At 38.4% G+C, this 13,950-nt stretch overlaps 1 protein-coding gene and 1 pseudogene across 1 annotated transcript in view; one reads left to right on the top strand and one right to left on the bottom strand.

The window, feature by feature from the left end:
* CHCHD3 (coiled-coil-helix-coiled-coil-helix domain containing 3) overlaps positions 1–13,950 on the top strand; it is a 286,866-nt gene that overhangs the window by 95,653 nt on the left and 177,263 nt on the right. Inside the window, exon 4 of the mRNA XM_068549475.1 lies at positions 13,628–13,745. Within this exon, the coding sequence (XP_068405576.1) occupies positions 13,628–13,745 (118 nt within the window). The remainder of the gene's footprint in view (positions 1–13,627; positions 13,746–13,950) is intronic.
* On the bottom strand, positions 11,398–12,507 carry LOC137768566 (polyadenylate-binding protein-interacting protein 1 pseudogene; annotated as a pseudogene).

Below are 13,950 nucleotides of genomic sequence, written 5' to 3'. Positions count from 1 at the left end.
GATTTGTCTCTGTTGTCTGGGTGGGTAGAGGGTGGGAGACGGGAACAGAGAGACTTTCTGTTGGTTCCCTTGACAGGGGGCTGAAAAGGTCTCAGCCGGTGGTATACCACTGGGCCAGAGGGTGGAGACTGCTTCATCTCCCACCATTCAGCGGGCGCCTCTGCTTAACATAACCGGACAGCCGGGCCTGAGCCCTGGTGAGTAGAAGATGAAAAGCAGCAGCAGCCAGGGAGAAGGACACTCAAAAAAGGTGCTTCTAGCAAGGACTGTTGAAATATTTGAATGGTGCTTTTGATGTTTGTGGCACTGGCAACTATTGCCACTTGGTTGTTGGTGGTAAGACACATTGATTTTAAGAGGCATCTTGATTTCATATTGAAGGATGAGGGTGAAATAACCCTGTATATTTGATGAAATAGACTAAATTCTAGGTGGAAATAAAGGGAAGAGAGAGAGGAGCTGTGATAATTAAATGATATAAAAACATTTCACTGAGCTGAAGAAAGACTGGAGTCTGCAAATTGAGAGGCCTCTCTTTATTCCAGGGGGATTGATGAGAAAAGATGCACACCTGGTCATACACTGCTAGAATTTCTGAACTCTGAGGATGAAGAGACAATCTTACAAGCTTCCCGACAGAAAGAACCACTGATTTATAAAGGAAAAGGGGGTCAGTCTGGGTTTAGGCTTTTCTTTGCCAAACTGGAAGCTAGAAGGCAGAGTGACATCTAGGGATTCCTGAGAAAGGACTGAAACCCCCAAATTCTGTGTTGAGCTCTCATGTGCCTGTCAGGGTGAAAGAGAGACTCAACAGATACGCAAGGATTTGGAGAATTTATTAATGTAAACAGCAGCCAGAATCCACTAAGGAGACAAAACTCGTCAGTTATTTATACAGAGAGAATTTAATGCAAGAATTGTTAATGCAAAACAACAACAAAACAACTCAAAGGCAGGGCTGTTCAGTAGAGATGTAATGTGAGCCATCTATGTAATTAAAATTTTTCTAGTAGCCACATCAAAAAAAAAATTCTAAGATTTTATTTTCCCCAGTATATTCAAAATATTATATTTTAACGTATAATCACTATAAAATATATTAGACCGACTACATTCTTATTTTCATGCTCAATATTATAAATCCAGTATGTATTTTATACTAACAGCACATCTCAGTTTGGACAAATCAAATTTCATGGGCTTGACAGCCACGTGTGGCTAATGTTGACTGTATTGGCCAGTGCAGCTCTAAGCTACCCCAGAGGTAGCACTGGCAGGAAGCAGCAGGATTGAAAACACTGATGCTTGGAGGAGGGCTCTGTGGAACTGTAGTCCAGAGGAGGGGAGGCCAGTGGGTCTTGGACTCAGATTTTTGAGGCGCCTACCGGGAGGCAGGGCTGGTGTTTCCACAGAGTGAGGTGCAGTTAGGTTGCAAGTTTGAGCAGACTGCAAACTGGATTGGACTGCTGCTGTAGGAACAAGTGCTGCTGCTAGCCTGAAGCAGTGAGTCCTGAGCAATGCTGCAAGGCGTAGACTGCAAACTGGAGAGTTCCTTTTCCCTCCTCCAGCCTGCGGTCTCCCTCTGGCGCCCTCTATTGACAGAGCCTAACAGGAACCCAGCTGCAAACCAGAAATGGGGTTTAGAGACTCCCGCTGCCACTTCACAAAGCAGACGATAAAGAGGGGTGTGAAGCCGAGTCACAGCTAAGTATCTGACACGCTGGTCCATCTTAGGAAGATTCTTAAAGAATTCGAACCAAATTACAAATTAATTATAACAGATCTTAAATAGGGAAAGTTGGAGAGGAGAAGCAGCACCCACGAGAATCAACCTTTGCACTATATACATGGATGATAGACGGGGAACATCTAATAAAGCTGCTAATAAGGATTCTTGAAAATGAAGAGTAATTCTTAATGAGAAAACTAGGAATTGTATGAATTTAAAAGCACTGAACTCTTAGCTAAGAGTTGGGGGTGGGCAGTCAAAGTATTCAAATGATTTCATCTTACTGAGTTTGCAGAGGGTGGTGGTTGAGAAAATAGTAGGAATTTTGTTTTTAAACAATAGTAGGGAAAAAAGCGTTTGTGAATGTTCAGGAAGAGGATGACCACAAATCTCATAGAAAAATACCAAAGATCTTTTTGAGAGGGGAAGAGAATGTGTAGTAACTTGATATAACTGGGAAAATAAGGAAAGGGTAAAAAGAAATAACAGCAAAGTAAGATTAATAGTAAACGTAATATAAAAGGAAAGAAATAAAGTAAGGTGTGTCAGTTTCTTACTGTTAATAATTGTGCCTGGCCATAATTACCCATTTAAAGATCAAGGCTGCCAGATTATATTAACACACACACACACACGCACACACACACACGCACACACACAGCAAGAGCTATGTATTATTTATGTGGCATACACTTAAAATAATTTGTTTTAATCTTAATAAAAGTTAAAAAATTAATGGATTGGCAAAGCTGTACCAAACAAAAATATGAGAAAAGGTACAAATGAAGGTTGTAAGCGCTAAACAGAATAAAAAAGCACAATTATGTAATGATAACAACCGAAGTTTATAAAGACAGCAGTCGTTAACCTTTATGCATCAGTCAAATTAGCAGCTCAATATGGGAATCAAAAATGATTAAAAATTCAAAGACTGCTTGATTTAAAAAATAATAAAGGACTTTGTGTAATTATTCTTTCTTTAAAAATGTTTAGGATTGATGGAGGAGTCCGCTAAGCTTTAACATTTAAGCATCTACCATAAAAAGCATTGGAGTGAATTAGGTGGTGTGTGTATCTGTGTATGTTTGAGAGGCGTAATGCAGGTGGAGGGTGAGAGGTTGCATTTTGGTTCAAGCTTGAAAGTCCTTTGAAATAGAAAAGAAGAAAAGTATTGGTTCTTTGCCCTACAAATCTTAGAAAGGAGAATGGTAATATCTTCTCCCTCTCTGGCCAAAAGTTTGCCAAGACTTACCAACTGAACAAGGACAGTTTCAAAATATGTGTCCTGGCAAAAATGTGTCTTTTAACAAAAAGAAACATAAGTGCAAAACACTGTAAAAGGCTTGATGTATCTTTTGCATATGTTAGGATACTAGGATGCTGTCATTTCTTCAGAGACCAGGGCCCTGAACCAGGGAATGTTGTCCTGATTTCCTGTCTTCAGGAGGCAGCCATCTCATGTTGTCATCTGTCCCTGGCTCAGGCCCGTGGGGTGAGGCCAGTGCTTAGGTTGCTGTCTTGCCCCGCTGGGCTGATGAAAGGGATTTGCCCCAGAGATATTTGACCTCTGGTTCGTTTTTCCTCCGAGGACTCTGTGGTCCTTCTCGAGCACCTCAGTAAATAAACAGCTGCAGCACCCATCCAGTGTGTGTTCGCAAGGGAGAAGGGTGTAGATATTTTCAAAACAAGTCTTCAGTAGTAACAGGTCATGCATGGGCATTTCCTTCCACTACTTCTATAAAACAGTTTATTTTCAAGCCCTGCTGATATGGCACAGTTCAGTGGTGTGTGTCTCTGCCTCCCTGCTCCCACCATTGTTCAGTTGTATTTTGAATGTTTTGACAATTGATGTATACTTTAAGATAAAAAGATGATTATTGTAGTTTAGGATGCCTCTAAATATTCAGTTTAAGACAGATAAAAAAGAGGCCGTAGGTCCTTCTAGTTAGATGCAAGACAAGGGTGCTTTGGGGTGTCACGTAACTTCCTCCTGGGGAGTTTAATTGTGCATTCCTGAGGGAGGGGGGTGTGTGGGCCATGGATATGGTGACGTTAACTTGTGAACTAAAACCAGAATTCTTTTCAAATATAGATCTATTTTTTCAGTGCAGTAAGAGAATGTATTTGATAAGAAAATGGTCCGAGAAAATCCAGGACAGGTAGAACTTGTTCTCAAGTGAGACTTGAAATAGGGACTCGAGGTACAAAGTAATATGCAATGTGTAAAGGAGAGGTGATTGTCTGGAAGGGGGAGATGAGAACCATTTAAGATTATAGCTATGGGTAATCCCTCATAATAGTTGTAGGCTTCCGGTTATGGGCTGAGTTTTTTTCCCTTAGGCATCATTTTGAAGCCATGCAGGAAAATGCCCCCAGATCGTGAGTAAATTTTAGTGTGCTTTAATCACTTTTTAAAAGTGTTCTTGTGGAAAGGAAGGAAACATTGATTGTTAAATTCTGAATGACATTTTAAATGATATTTATGTAGAAACATAGATGACCAAAATAAATGTCCTCTTGATTGTATTCAGAACCAGGTCTTAATGCTGGTCAAATAATACTGATTTACTGTAGGTTTGCTAGATTTCAGTCATTCAGCGTTCCAAGACAGTGCCATTTCTTTCTAAATTACCATTATATAAAGGGTACCTGTGTTCCATCATATTAAACTCTATTCATTTCTTTCAAAAATATTTGTTGAATGCCTGCCAAGAGCCAGGCACTATTTAGTGTCTGGGTTACAGTGGTGCATAAGACAAAGTTCTTACCCCCCTGGCTTACATTATAGTAGTATATATATATTATGTGTTTGTGTGTGTTTGTTCATGGGTGTATCTTCTGTAAGAATGCAGGCTCCAAAGTCAGCCTGCAGGGCTACACCTCTCACTGGCTTTGTGACCTCGGGCAAATTACTTACAAGTTCTGTAAGCCTTAGCTTTACCTAACTTCTCTGTGCCTCAGCTTCCTCATCTGAAATACAGTAATTTGATAGGGTTTTTGTGAGGATTAAATGAATTACACCTGTCGAGTGCTTAGAACTGTACCTGGTACAAAGTAAGCATGAATAAATGATAACTCTTTATCTGTTATACATATAGATATTACATCTCTATATACTTATATAGATGTTACATATAGATACATATTATATGTGAATGTAATATGGTTATATTAATGTACATTCATTTTTATGTGTTTATTTTGGGATCTCAGTGCATGTACATTTCCTTCCAGGATTTGAAATAATTTGAGCTGAGAAATTTTATTAAGCTTGCCTTGTACTTTTATTTTGGTAAAGTCTTATTGATAGAAAGCTGTGTACTTGTTCTGTCATTATTTTTAATAGTATAATAATTAGTTTGTTGGATTACTGGCTCAGCTTTTCCGTTTAAAATATGAGTAGTAAACAGTATTTTGAATGCTGGTTCAGCATGTCCTTGTCCCAAAGTATGATGCATTAAAATAAAATTCATCATTAGCGTTAAAAATGACCTTTGAGGTTGTAGTCGCTCATTTTTCTCTTCCAGTGTTTGAAACAGTCTGAGTCAAGTACATTGCAATACTATGCAGATATTGTCTGTGTGTCATGGTCATAGTTCAATTTTAGATAAATCATTTCCTCAAATCACTTTATCTAGAGCAATCTCAGTTTCCCATTTATTCTCACCCATTATCTGAGGTTCTTATCAACTTTCCCTCAGTAATATAATGGCCTTATATATTAAATTATAAAGTAATTTTCTAAGCTAGAATTGTATAGCATTACCTATGTGTCAGCCTACATGAAGATAAATCTGAGTGTTTGTGAATGGCCAGGTTCAGAGAAACATTTAGGGCCATTGAAAGCCAAACCACTTTGGGAAAGGGCTGATTTGACTCTGGCAAACTCTGACTTGACATAATGAAAACAAATAAAAAGTGAGCTTCTTTTAAAATAATTATGAGTAATATGATTTTTAAAAACTGTCCTTATATGACCACAAAGGTGAGTAATGTAATGGAAACTGATTCCCGCTGGGGTGGTGGTGGTGTTACTGTTCAGGAGGTTTAAGAATCATGGCTTTGGAAACCAGATCAGGTCGTTTCATGTCTCCTGTGTGCTTTTCCACATCTCAGTTTTTCTCATGTTAAAGGAAGATAGTAATGCCTCCTTCCTCGAGGACAACAAAGTTGAATACGTAAAAAATGCCTAGCTAAAGTTATCTTTAAAATACCCTTCCCATTTTCTTAAAAGCTTTAGGTTCTTTCAATAAAATAATATTGGTATTATTAATATTACCAGATATCTATGAGAACTGAATATATTTGAGTAATTTATTATTATTATTATTTCCATTTAAAGGACATGTTGTAATATAATATTCATTATGGGAGATTTGGCTGGTTTTTAGAAATTCATTTTGCTGGTGTATCTTAAATCTCTTACCTGATTGAGAATACACTGAGAACAAGAGCTAGGTTGCTAGGGCTTGAGGTATAAGGGCAGAGCTGACTGGTATTTGTTTCATTAAGCTTAGGCAAGCTATCCAATTACTTAATGCAAATAAGAAAAGTTTACACTAAACTCCTACTTCTGTGCTTAAAACTCTAGAGAATTTAAATGAGGAGAGATATGTATTTAAAAGAAGGAAATTTAAATGAAACTTAAATCAGGGGCTTAATGTAGAATAATATTAGACCAGCAGATCTGAAATAATAAGTGGGAAATGCCAGTAAATAAAAAAGAGAATGTATTCTCCAAGATACTTGGTATGTTTAGTTTTATTTTGAGATAATTCTTAAATCTTTGGAAACCCAATAATGAAAGACTTACTTTATCTCATACCGTTTTTTTTTTTCTTTACACGTCACACGGACCTTAAAAGTAGAGGTTCCATTGTCAAAGAGGGCTTCACCCTTCTTTCCCTTGGGGAGTGTTTGCAAAACAACTTGGCTTTGGATCTACACTCAAGGAGGCCGGTAGCACTCAAGAGAGGCCCAGAAAAGAGAGTCATCACATTGGGCTCAAAATAAGAGAAAAATTGGTTGATCACACAGCCACTATCTTTCATAGATGGCCATTGAATGGAAAAGCCTGATGGAATATAAAAGCAAGGGAACTGAGAGGAAGCTCTGAAAAGAATTGGGAGCTTCTGAGAATACAAGCACATTTTCTTTGCAAAGTAGTTGTAGGTCGTTAAATGATCTCAATCTATAAAAGAGGAAGCTTATTCGAAGAAAATATTGCTATAAATGCTTTATGTGGAGGGGGGGAGAGGTGGGGAAATGAGGAATAGTGCAATTTAGACATTTCTAGTCTATTGCTTTTATTTCTGAAGGCACTGGACAAAGCTCTATTAGTTATACCATTTTTTCTGAAACTCTGCCCTCCAGAATAATTTGAAAGAAAGCGGAACTTTCTTCTAAAATTTTCTAAATTTTTGTTTCTAAAATTGCAAAGGTGATTTTAAGCTTCAGGGACCCTTCCAAAGCCTCGCACTAATGTGTGTGTGTGTGTGTGTGTGTGTGTGTGTGTGTGTGTGTGTGTGTGTGTGTGTGTGTGTGTGTGAAGAGAGCTCTCAGTGTCTAGGTTACCCAGGCTTTGGTATCTGAAAAGGCAGTACAGAAGTTTAACTACAGAAAGTAAGTGCCCAGTGCCTCTGGAACTGACTGATGTTTCCTCTAAGACAGTTTTTCCTTCCTGATGTTGCCCATTTTATGTTTCTTAGATTTCAGTTTAGATATCAGCTCCTACCCATATAGTTTCATGGCAACCTCACTTTTTAAAAATAATGAATTTGTCAGAGTTGAAGCTTCATGAGGGTAGGTGTCTCTTTTGCTCACCATTTTATTCTCAGTAATCAGAATAGTGCCTGTCACCAATAATTACATACTGAATGAATTTGTGAATACCATTTACTTCTACCTGGTGTACAGTTTTGTTTTGTTTTTTTTAACATCTTTATTGGAGTATAATTGCTTTACAATGGTGTGTTAGTTTCTGCTTTATAATAAAGTGAATCAGTTATACAGGTGTACAGTTTTTAATCAAGTAGTTGGAAACTCTAAGGGTGAGACTAGAAATATAAGCGCTCATTGAGTGAAAATTAGAAAATTTGGAGATAATACTCCTTCGTTTCATTTATCCCCTGACTCTACATTTCTCAAGAAATTTTGGAATGGAGAGTAATATATTTAATATATGATGTTTGTAAAACTTTTAACTGCAAGGGACCTTAGACTGTAAAGCTCAACCTTCAGATTTTGGGGCTGAGAAAACTGAGGTTTATTAGATTGTACCACTGAGTTGCTGATAGGTAATGATAATTTGTTCTGGGCCCTACTGTCAGACTTCTTAAAGATACAAAATTCTGTTTCATAAACAGTCACACACAGACCTTTCTTTTCGTTTTGTTTTCAGCTATTCCTTTAGAACTAACTATTTGAGAATTTGTACAGGTCTATTTGTAAGGATAAATGAAAGTAACTGTAAGAATTAAGAAAGGAAAATTTCTTTTTGGTCAATTTGTGCCCCTCGCAATCTCTCTTCAGCCAAGAGTCAAGCATAGTTAGATGTATTAGGTATTGAAAGAAAGCGAAACTTTCTTCTAAAATTTTCTAAATTTTTTTTCTAAAATTGCAAAGGTGATTTTTCAAAAAACTGAAATTTTTTTTCTATAACTAATAGAGCTTTGTCCAGTGCCTTCAGAAATAAAAGCAATAGACTAGAAATGTCTAAATTGCACTATTCCTCATTTCCCCACCTCTCCCCCCCTCCACATAAAGCATTTATAGCAATATTTTCTTCGAATAAGCTTCCTCTTTTATGGATTCATTGAGATCATTTAATGACCTACAACTACTTTGCAAAGGTGATTTGTAGAACACACACCCACACACAGAGTTAGGTATTTCAGAGGCTCTGAAATGTTGTGGAATGTAAAACGCCCTTCTGTTTTAGGTTAGTATGGTCTGGGATCATCACACTTGTGACACTTAACATCATGGTGGCTTGGCCTTTGTAGGGCTCAGTTTGTGTCTAGTTTCGTAAATTCCTCAGTCTTCTATTTTCTGTAATGTGTTTTCCATTTTTGTCTGTGGTTGGAAATATGCCGCTCATTCATTCATGCGTTTACTCAGGTCTTTTTTGAGCACTTACTGTGTGGGGCAAGCACTGTTTTAAGCACTTGGGTATATAGCAGTGAAAAAAACCCAGACCAGGTCTTCGCCCTTGTGGAGCTTAGAGGCAAGTGGGAAGAAAGAAAGGAGCATGTGCAAGGATGGGACTGCTAGAGTCATTATAGTCAATTTACATTTTAGGGGTCCTTGATCATAAAAATAAAGCAGAACTGGGACTTCCCTGGTGGCGCAGTGGTTAAGAATCCGCTTGCCAATGCAGGGGACGCGGGTTCGATCCCTGGTCCGGGAAGATCCCACGTGCTGTGGAGCAACTCAACCCATGTGCCACAACTACTGAGCTTGCGCTCTAGAGCCTGCGAGCCACAACTACTGAGCCCACGTGCTGCAACTACTGAAGCCCGCACGCCTAGAGCCCATGCTCCGCAACAAGAGAAGCCACCGCAATGAGAAGCCCGCGCACCGCAACGAAGAGTAGCCCCCGCTCGCCACAACTAGAGAAAGCCGGCGCACAGCAGCGAAGACCCAGTGCAGCCAAAAAAAAAAAAAAAAAAGGCAGAACTTCTTATTGGTGAAAAATTTGGGGAAGAAAAGATGGAGAGGACAGAGCTATATGTGGTCATGGTGTATTTAGTGAATTTGGAGATTTTCTTCTTTTCAGAAACTCACTGCTTCCTCTGTATCCCTGACCCCATAGTGGGTACTATTATTATTACTGCTACTTACCTAATGTGTTGAGTGCTTATTATGTTACAGGCATTGTACTAAATGCTTTCTGTATGTAGAATCCTGTAAGGTAGGTGTTACACCAGTCTATTTTACTCATGAGAATAACAGGACCTAGGGAGGTTAACTACAGTATTTACTCAGCTAGTAAGTGGTAGAGCCTTGGTTTGGACCCAGGAATCCAACTCCAAAGTTTGTGCTTCTGTACCAAGTACTGCCAGCTGAATAATCTTTATTTTTTATAACACTGAAGACTTTTGTGCTTATGTTATTGCTTCTTTTTCATTAACTTGCCAAACTTTATGATATTTCTTTAAGTTGAGGTACTTCAGAAACTCCATTTGTAATTGAAATTTATGCCATATGCAAGTAAACTCAGAAAAAAATGTAGTATTAAAATGAACAATACTTTAAAATTTGATACACCAAATGTGGAAGATATGAGAAAATTTAGTTGTATAGAATTCACCTTATGTTCAAGAACTAATAATACTGTAAGTTTCATACTAGTTTTATATATGTATGTAAAGTGTTTGCACAGTGTTTGCATATAGTAGGTGATCCATAAATGATAGTAATTTTTATTTTATTTTAGTTTGCACTTCACTTGTAAAATAGGTAATGTCTTTTACTTTCAAGTGATAGGCTGGTAGAGATGCTATAACTGCCTAGTTTTCTAATCTGGTACGATAACTTCAGCAGTTATCCGCACAGTATCCTTATGTGGACCACTTTGTTTTTTATGTTGCTTTCCTTTTATGTAACTCCAGGATTTATTTGGGTAAAAGTATATTTGTTTCTTTTATTTATCTTTATTCAAGACATAAAACCACACAGGTTTAATTTTTAGGGGGGAAGCATTATAACTTTGGAATATATTTTACAAAGTGATTTTATCTGTTAGAGTTGATTTGTGAGAATTTCAGAGTATCAAGGTGATGTAGCAATTTAAAGAGAATAACCAAAAGTTTTATTTTCTTATTTCTTTTCAATAGTCTTTTTAAAAACTGAAATTTGATAGACTAGTATTGAGTTCAATTTGGTGCTCATCATTCCCGCTTAAAAAGTCGATTGCACTCAGAATTTCACTTATACCAACATAAAAATTATACTTTTTCTTTTCTTTTTCTTTTCCAAAATCGATTTTATTACAGCCAAAACAGTGGAATTAACTGTACATAATAAACTATGTTATATATATATATATATCCACACACACACGGACACACACACACACACACACACACACACATACATGCACATTTTAAGTTGTAGGGAATAAAGTTTATTTTGGCAGAGAGTGTTAAAATTAAAGTTGCATACATTAGTGACATAACTCAACATCCTTAATTTAGTGTAAGTGTGACACATTTTCTTGCTTTTCCTGTGTTCTGGTAAATCACCATAACCGGACTTCCCTGGTGGTGCAGTGGTTAAGAATCTGCCTGCCAATGCAGGGGACACGGGTTCGAGCCCTGGTCCAGGAAGATCCCACATGCCGCAGAGCAACTAAGCCTGTGCGCCACAACTACTGAGCCTGCACTCTAGAGTCTGCGAGCCACAACTACTGAGCCCGTGTGCCACAACTACTGAAGCCCTCACGCCTAGAGCCTGTGCTCTGCAACAAGAGAAGCCACCACAATGAGAAGCCCGCACACCACAACGAAGAGTAGCCCCCGCTCACTGCAAGTAGAGAAAGCCCACGTGAAGCAACAAAGACCCAACACAGCCAAAAATAAATAATAAATAAATTTATATAAAAATAAAAAATAAATCACCATAACTTAAAGTGCTTTATAAAATTGATATGCTGAAATTTAATTTTACTATTTTCGCTTATGCTCTGATTCCAAACAGGACTTTTCATAAGTTTCTTCTACCTCTGGGTCCATCTTACCATCAGTATCATCCAAGTATGACCACCCCCAGATAAATCTGTTCCATTTTCTTCATAATGTGGAGAAAAGTCTTCTCTTTCAAGTAACTCTTGATATTTCTCTTGGTAGTCTGGATCAGCTGCAGTGAAAGGAACACTATCAGATGTATAAAATGTTGGCTCATTCATAAAATAATTAGGATCATTTTCAGGTGTTGCTTCCCTGTATGTTGAAGTTGCATGGACTCTACCCCAGTTACTTGACCGGAGTTCTACAAGCTTCAAGAGCATCTGTTTTACATCTCTGCTGCAATTTGCATCTAGGACAACATTTTCAATTCTCTGAATAATTTCTTCCATATCAGTCTTTCCTTTTTCCTTCCAGGCATCTTCTAAAACTCACCCTGTCAACTTCAGTAATTTTACTGCACCAATTAAGTTGTCATCCATAGGCTTAGAAAAGAGGGCATTCAGCAACTCCCAAAGACTGACCTGAAGAATATCTGCCCTTGTAACCTGTCCATTTGTTCCTTTGATCTCCAGGTTAAGATAAAGTTCTCCCAGAAAGAGTACAAAAGTGTGGAATCGTTTTCGAGTCACTTTATCCCCTTTTGCAGCTTGATCTTTAACTTCATATTCAGTCCCACATCTTTGAAGTAGCAATTGGCAGAAGTTGCCACTCTGTGGGCTAATTGTCAGATGATGGGACAGGTAATTACAGAGGCGAGCTCCCATGGAAGAGAAATTTGGGATAGATGTGGCCTGTTGATAGATGAGTTCCACAAGTTCTTGCAAAGCATCATCTGTTGTAACCCAGCCATTCAGGGTCTCCGCAAACTGTTCAATTTCAGTTTCAAAACTGCCAGGCTGCTCTGAAAGATGATTCAAAAAATCCTGAACATATTCTGACAAAGTGGGATAATCCTCACAACCATCCTCATAGGATTCTGTATAATTAGAATAACTTGATGGGTAAAATTCACGGGGCGTTTACAGACAGCTTAGGCATTAATACAGGAGCTACAACCACCTGGGGTTTAGCCATTGTTGACTCCAAATCCTGCTGTGGGATATTATCCTGCGAACTAGGTGGAGCTCTCAGGGGCCTTGTTTGTTCCCTGGCGGGCCTGGCCTACATGAGGTTCTCTGGAGAGAAGTCCTTACTTTTTCTTTTTAAAGCATTGCTTATACCTTTGGGCTATGATGGTATAGAGGGGTTATTCTCTCAAAGAAGAAAAGGCAATCAGAAAATCTTTGTCCATGAGATTAGACTAAAATGTACTCTCATTCAGTGACTACTGAATACCTTTATGTGCCGGGCACTATGGTGAAGATGGGTGCCAAAGTAATTTGTCCTTGTCATGCACAGTGGAGGGGTTTTAATGGATTGTAACTTAGTGTGAACTAGTTGTGTGATGAGGTTACCGATAGACCTAATGCAATCAGATGCTTCATTAGTAGAATTAGTGTTGTGTGGGAATCTTGGAAGGTGAGGTTCTATTGTCTTACTTTGCTGGATCATGTCTGCAGTGTTGCATTTAGTTTGGAGCTAAGGGACAAATTGGAGTCATCCCACAAGTGAGGAGCCCTGCTCTTGAAGGGTCTGGCCATTTTTGCAGATAAAGATTGTCGGAACATTCGCTGGGAGGGAGGATCTCTTCACCATGTTTTTAGTTCCTGCCGTAATGTCAGGTCCATGAGGACAGAGACTGGTCCTTGTCAGTACTGTGACATCAGTGCCTTGCACATTGCCTGGCGTGTATTCAGTGAACAGTTGAGTCAGTTTTGATGGGAACATGATGGTTACCTTCAAATATTTGTCTTGTGGATGGCTTTTTAATTAGATGTATTACTGCTATCTCCAGAGGGCAGATGGAGGCACCAGGGATCAGATATTTAGGTGGGCAGATTTCAAGCTGACATAAGAAGATCTTTGTAAAACTAATTCAGCAGTCAGATTGATTAGCCTCTTGATGTATTTGAATTCGGTTATTTTAAATGCTTGGGTAGAGGCTGCTTGAGGATTTACTAGAAAATATACCTGCTTTGGATAAATTTTAGGCCAAGATGATTTCATCTGCTAAATCTGTGGCTTTAATATATTTCATTACGAAAAATGATGTCAACTACTAAAATCTTTCTTTTTCTCCCTCTAAGTTAGACCTTTGTTGTCTTTTCAGACTAAAGCAAAGCAAAGAACTGGACTCAGAGAAGGCTTTTGCCAATGAGCAGTTGACCAGAGCTATTCTTCGTGAGAGGATATCAAATGAGGAGGAACGTGCTAAGGCAAAGCACCTGGTGAGTATTAAAGATTTAGTGGAAAGGTCTTGTCTACGAGGAAACTTCTGATGTTTGGGAAAAGCTTGCCAACTTTCAGTGTGGATGATATTCATGTTCTCTTTGCTTAGATTTTCTTTATTTTTGCCTTTTACAAGTGGCTGACAATTTGCTAGGATTAACCATCAAAGACTTTAAGGCAGGTGTAATGAGAGTTATTGAAGAA

The sequence above is a fragment of the Eschrichtius robustus genome, chromosome 8 (genome assembly GCF_028021215.1).
Source record: "Eschrichtius robustus isolate mEscRob2 chromosome 8, mEscRob2.pri, whole genome shotgun sequence".
NCBI classification, from domain to species: Eukaryota; Metazoa; Chordata; class Mammalia; order Artiodactyla; family Eschrichtiidae; genus Eschrichtius; species Eschrichtius robustus.
Note: the sequence above shows the minus strand (reverse complement) of the source record. Positions and strands in the feature narration are given on the sequence as shown.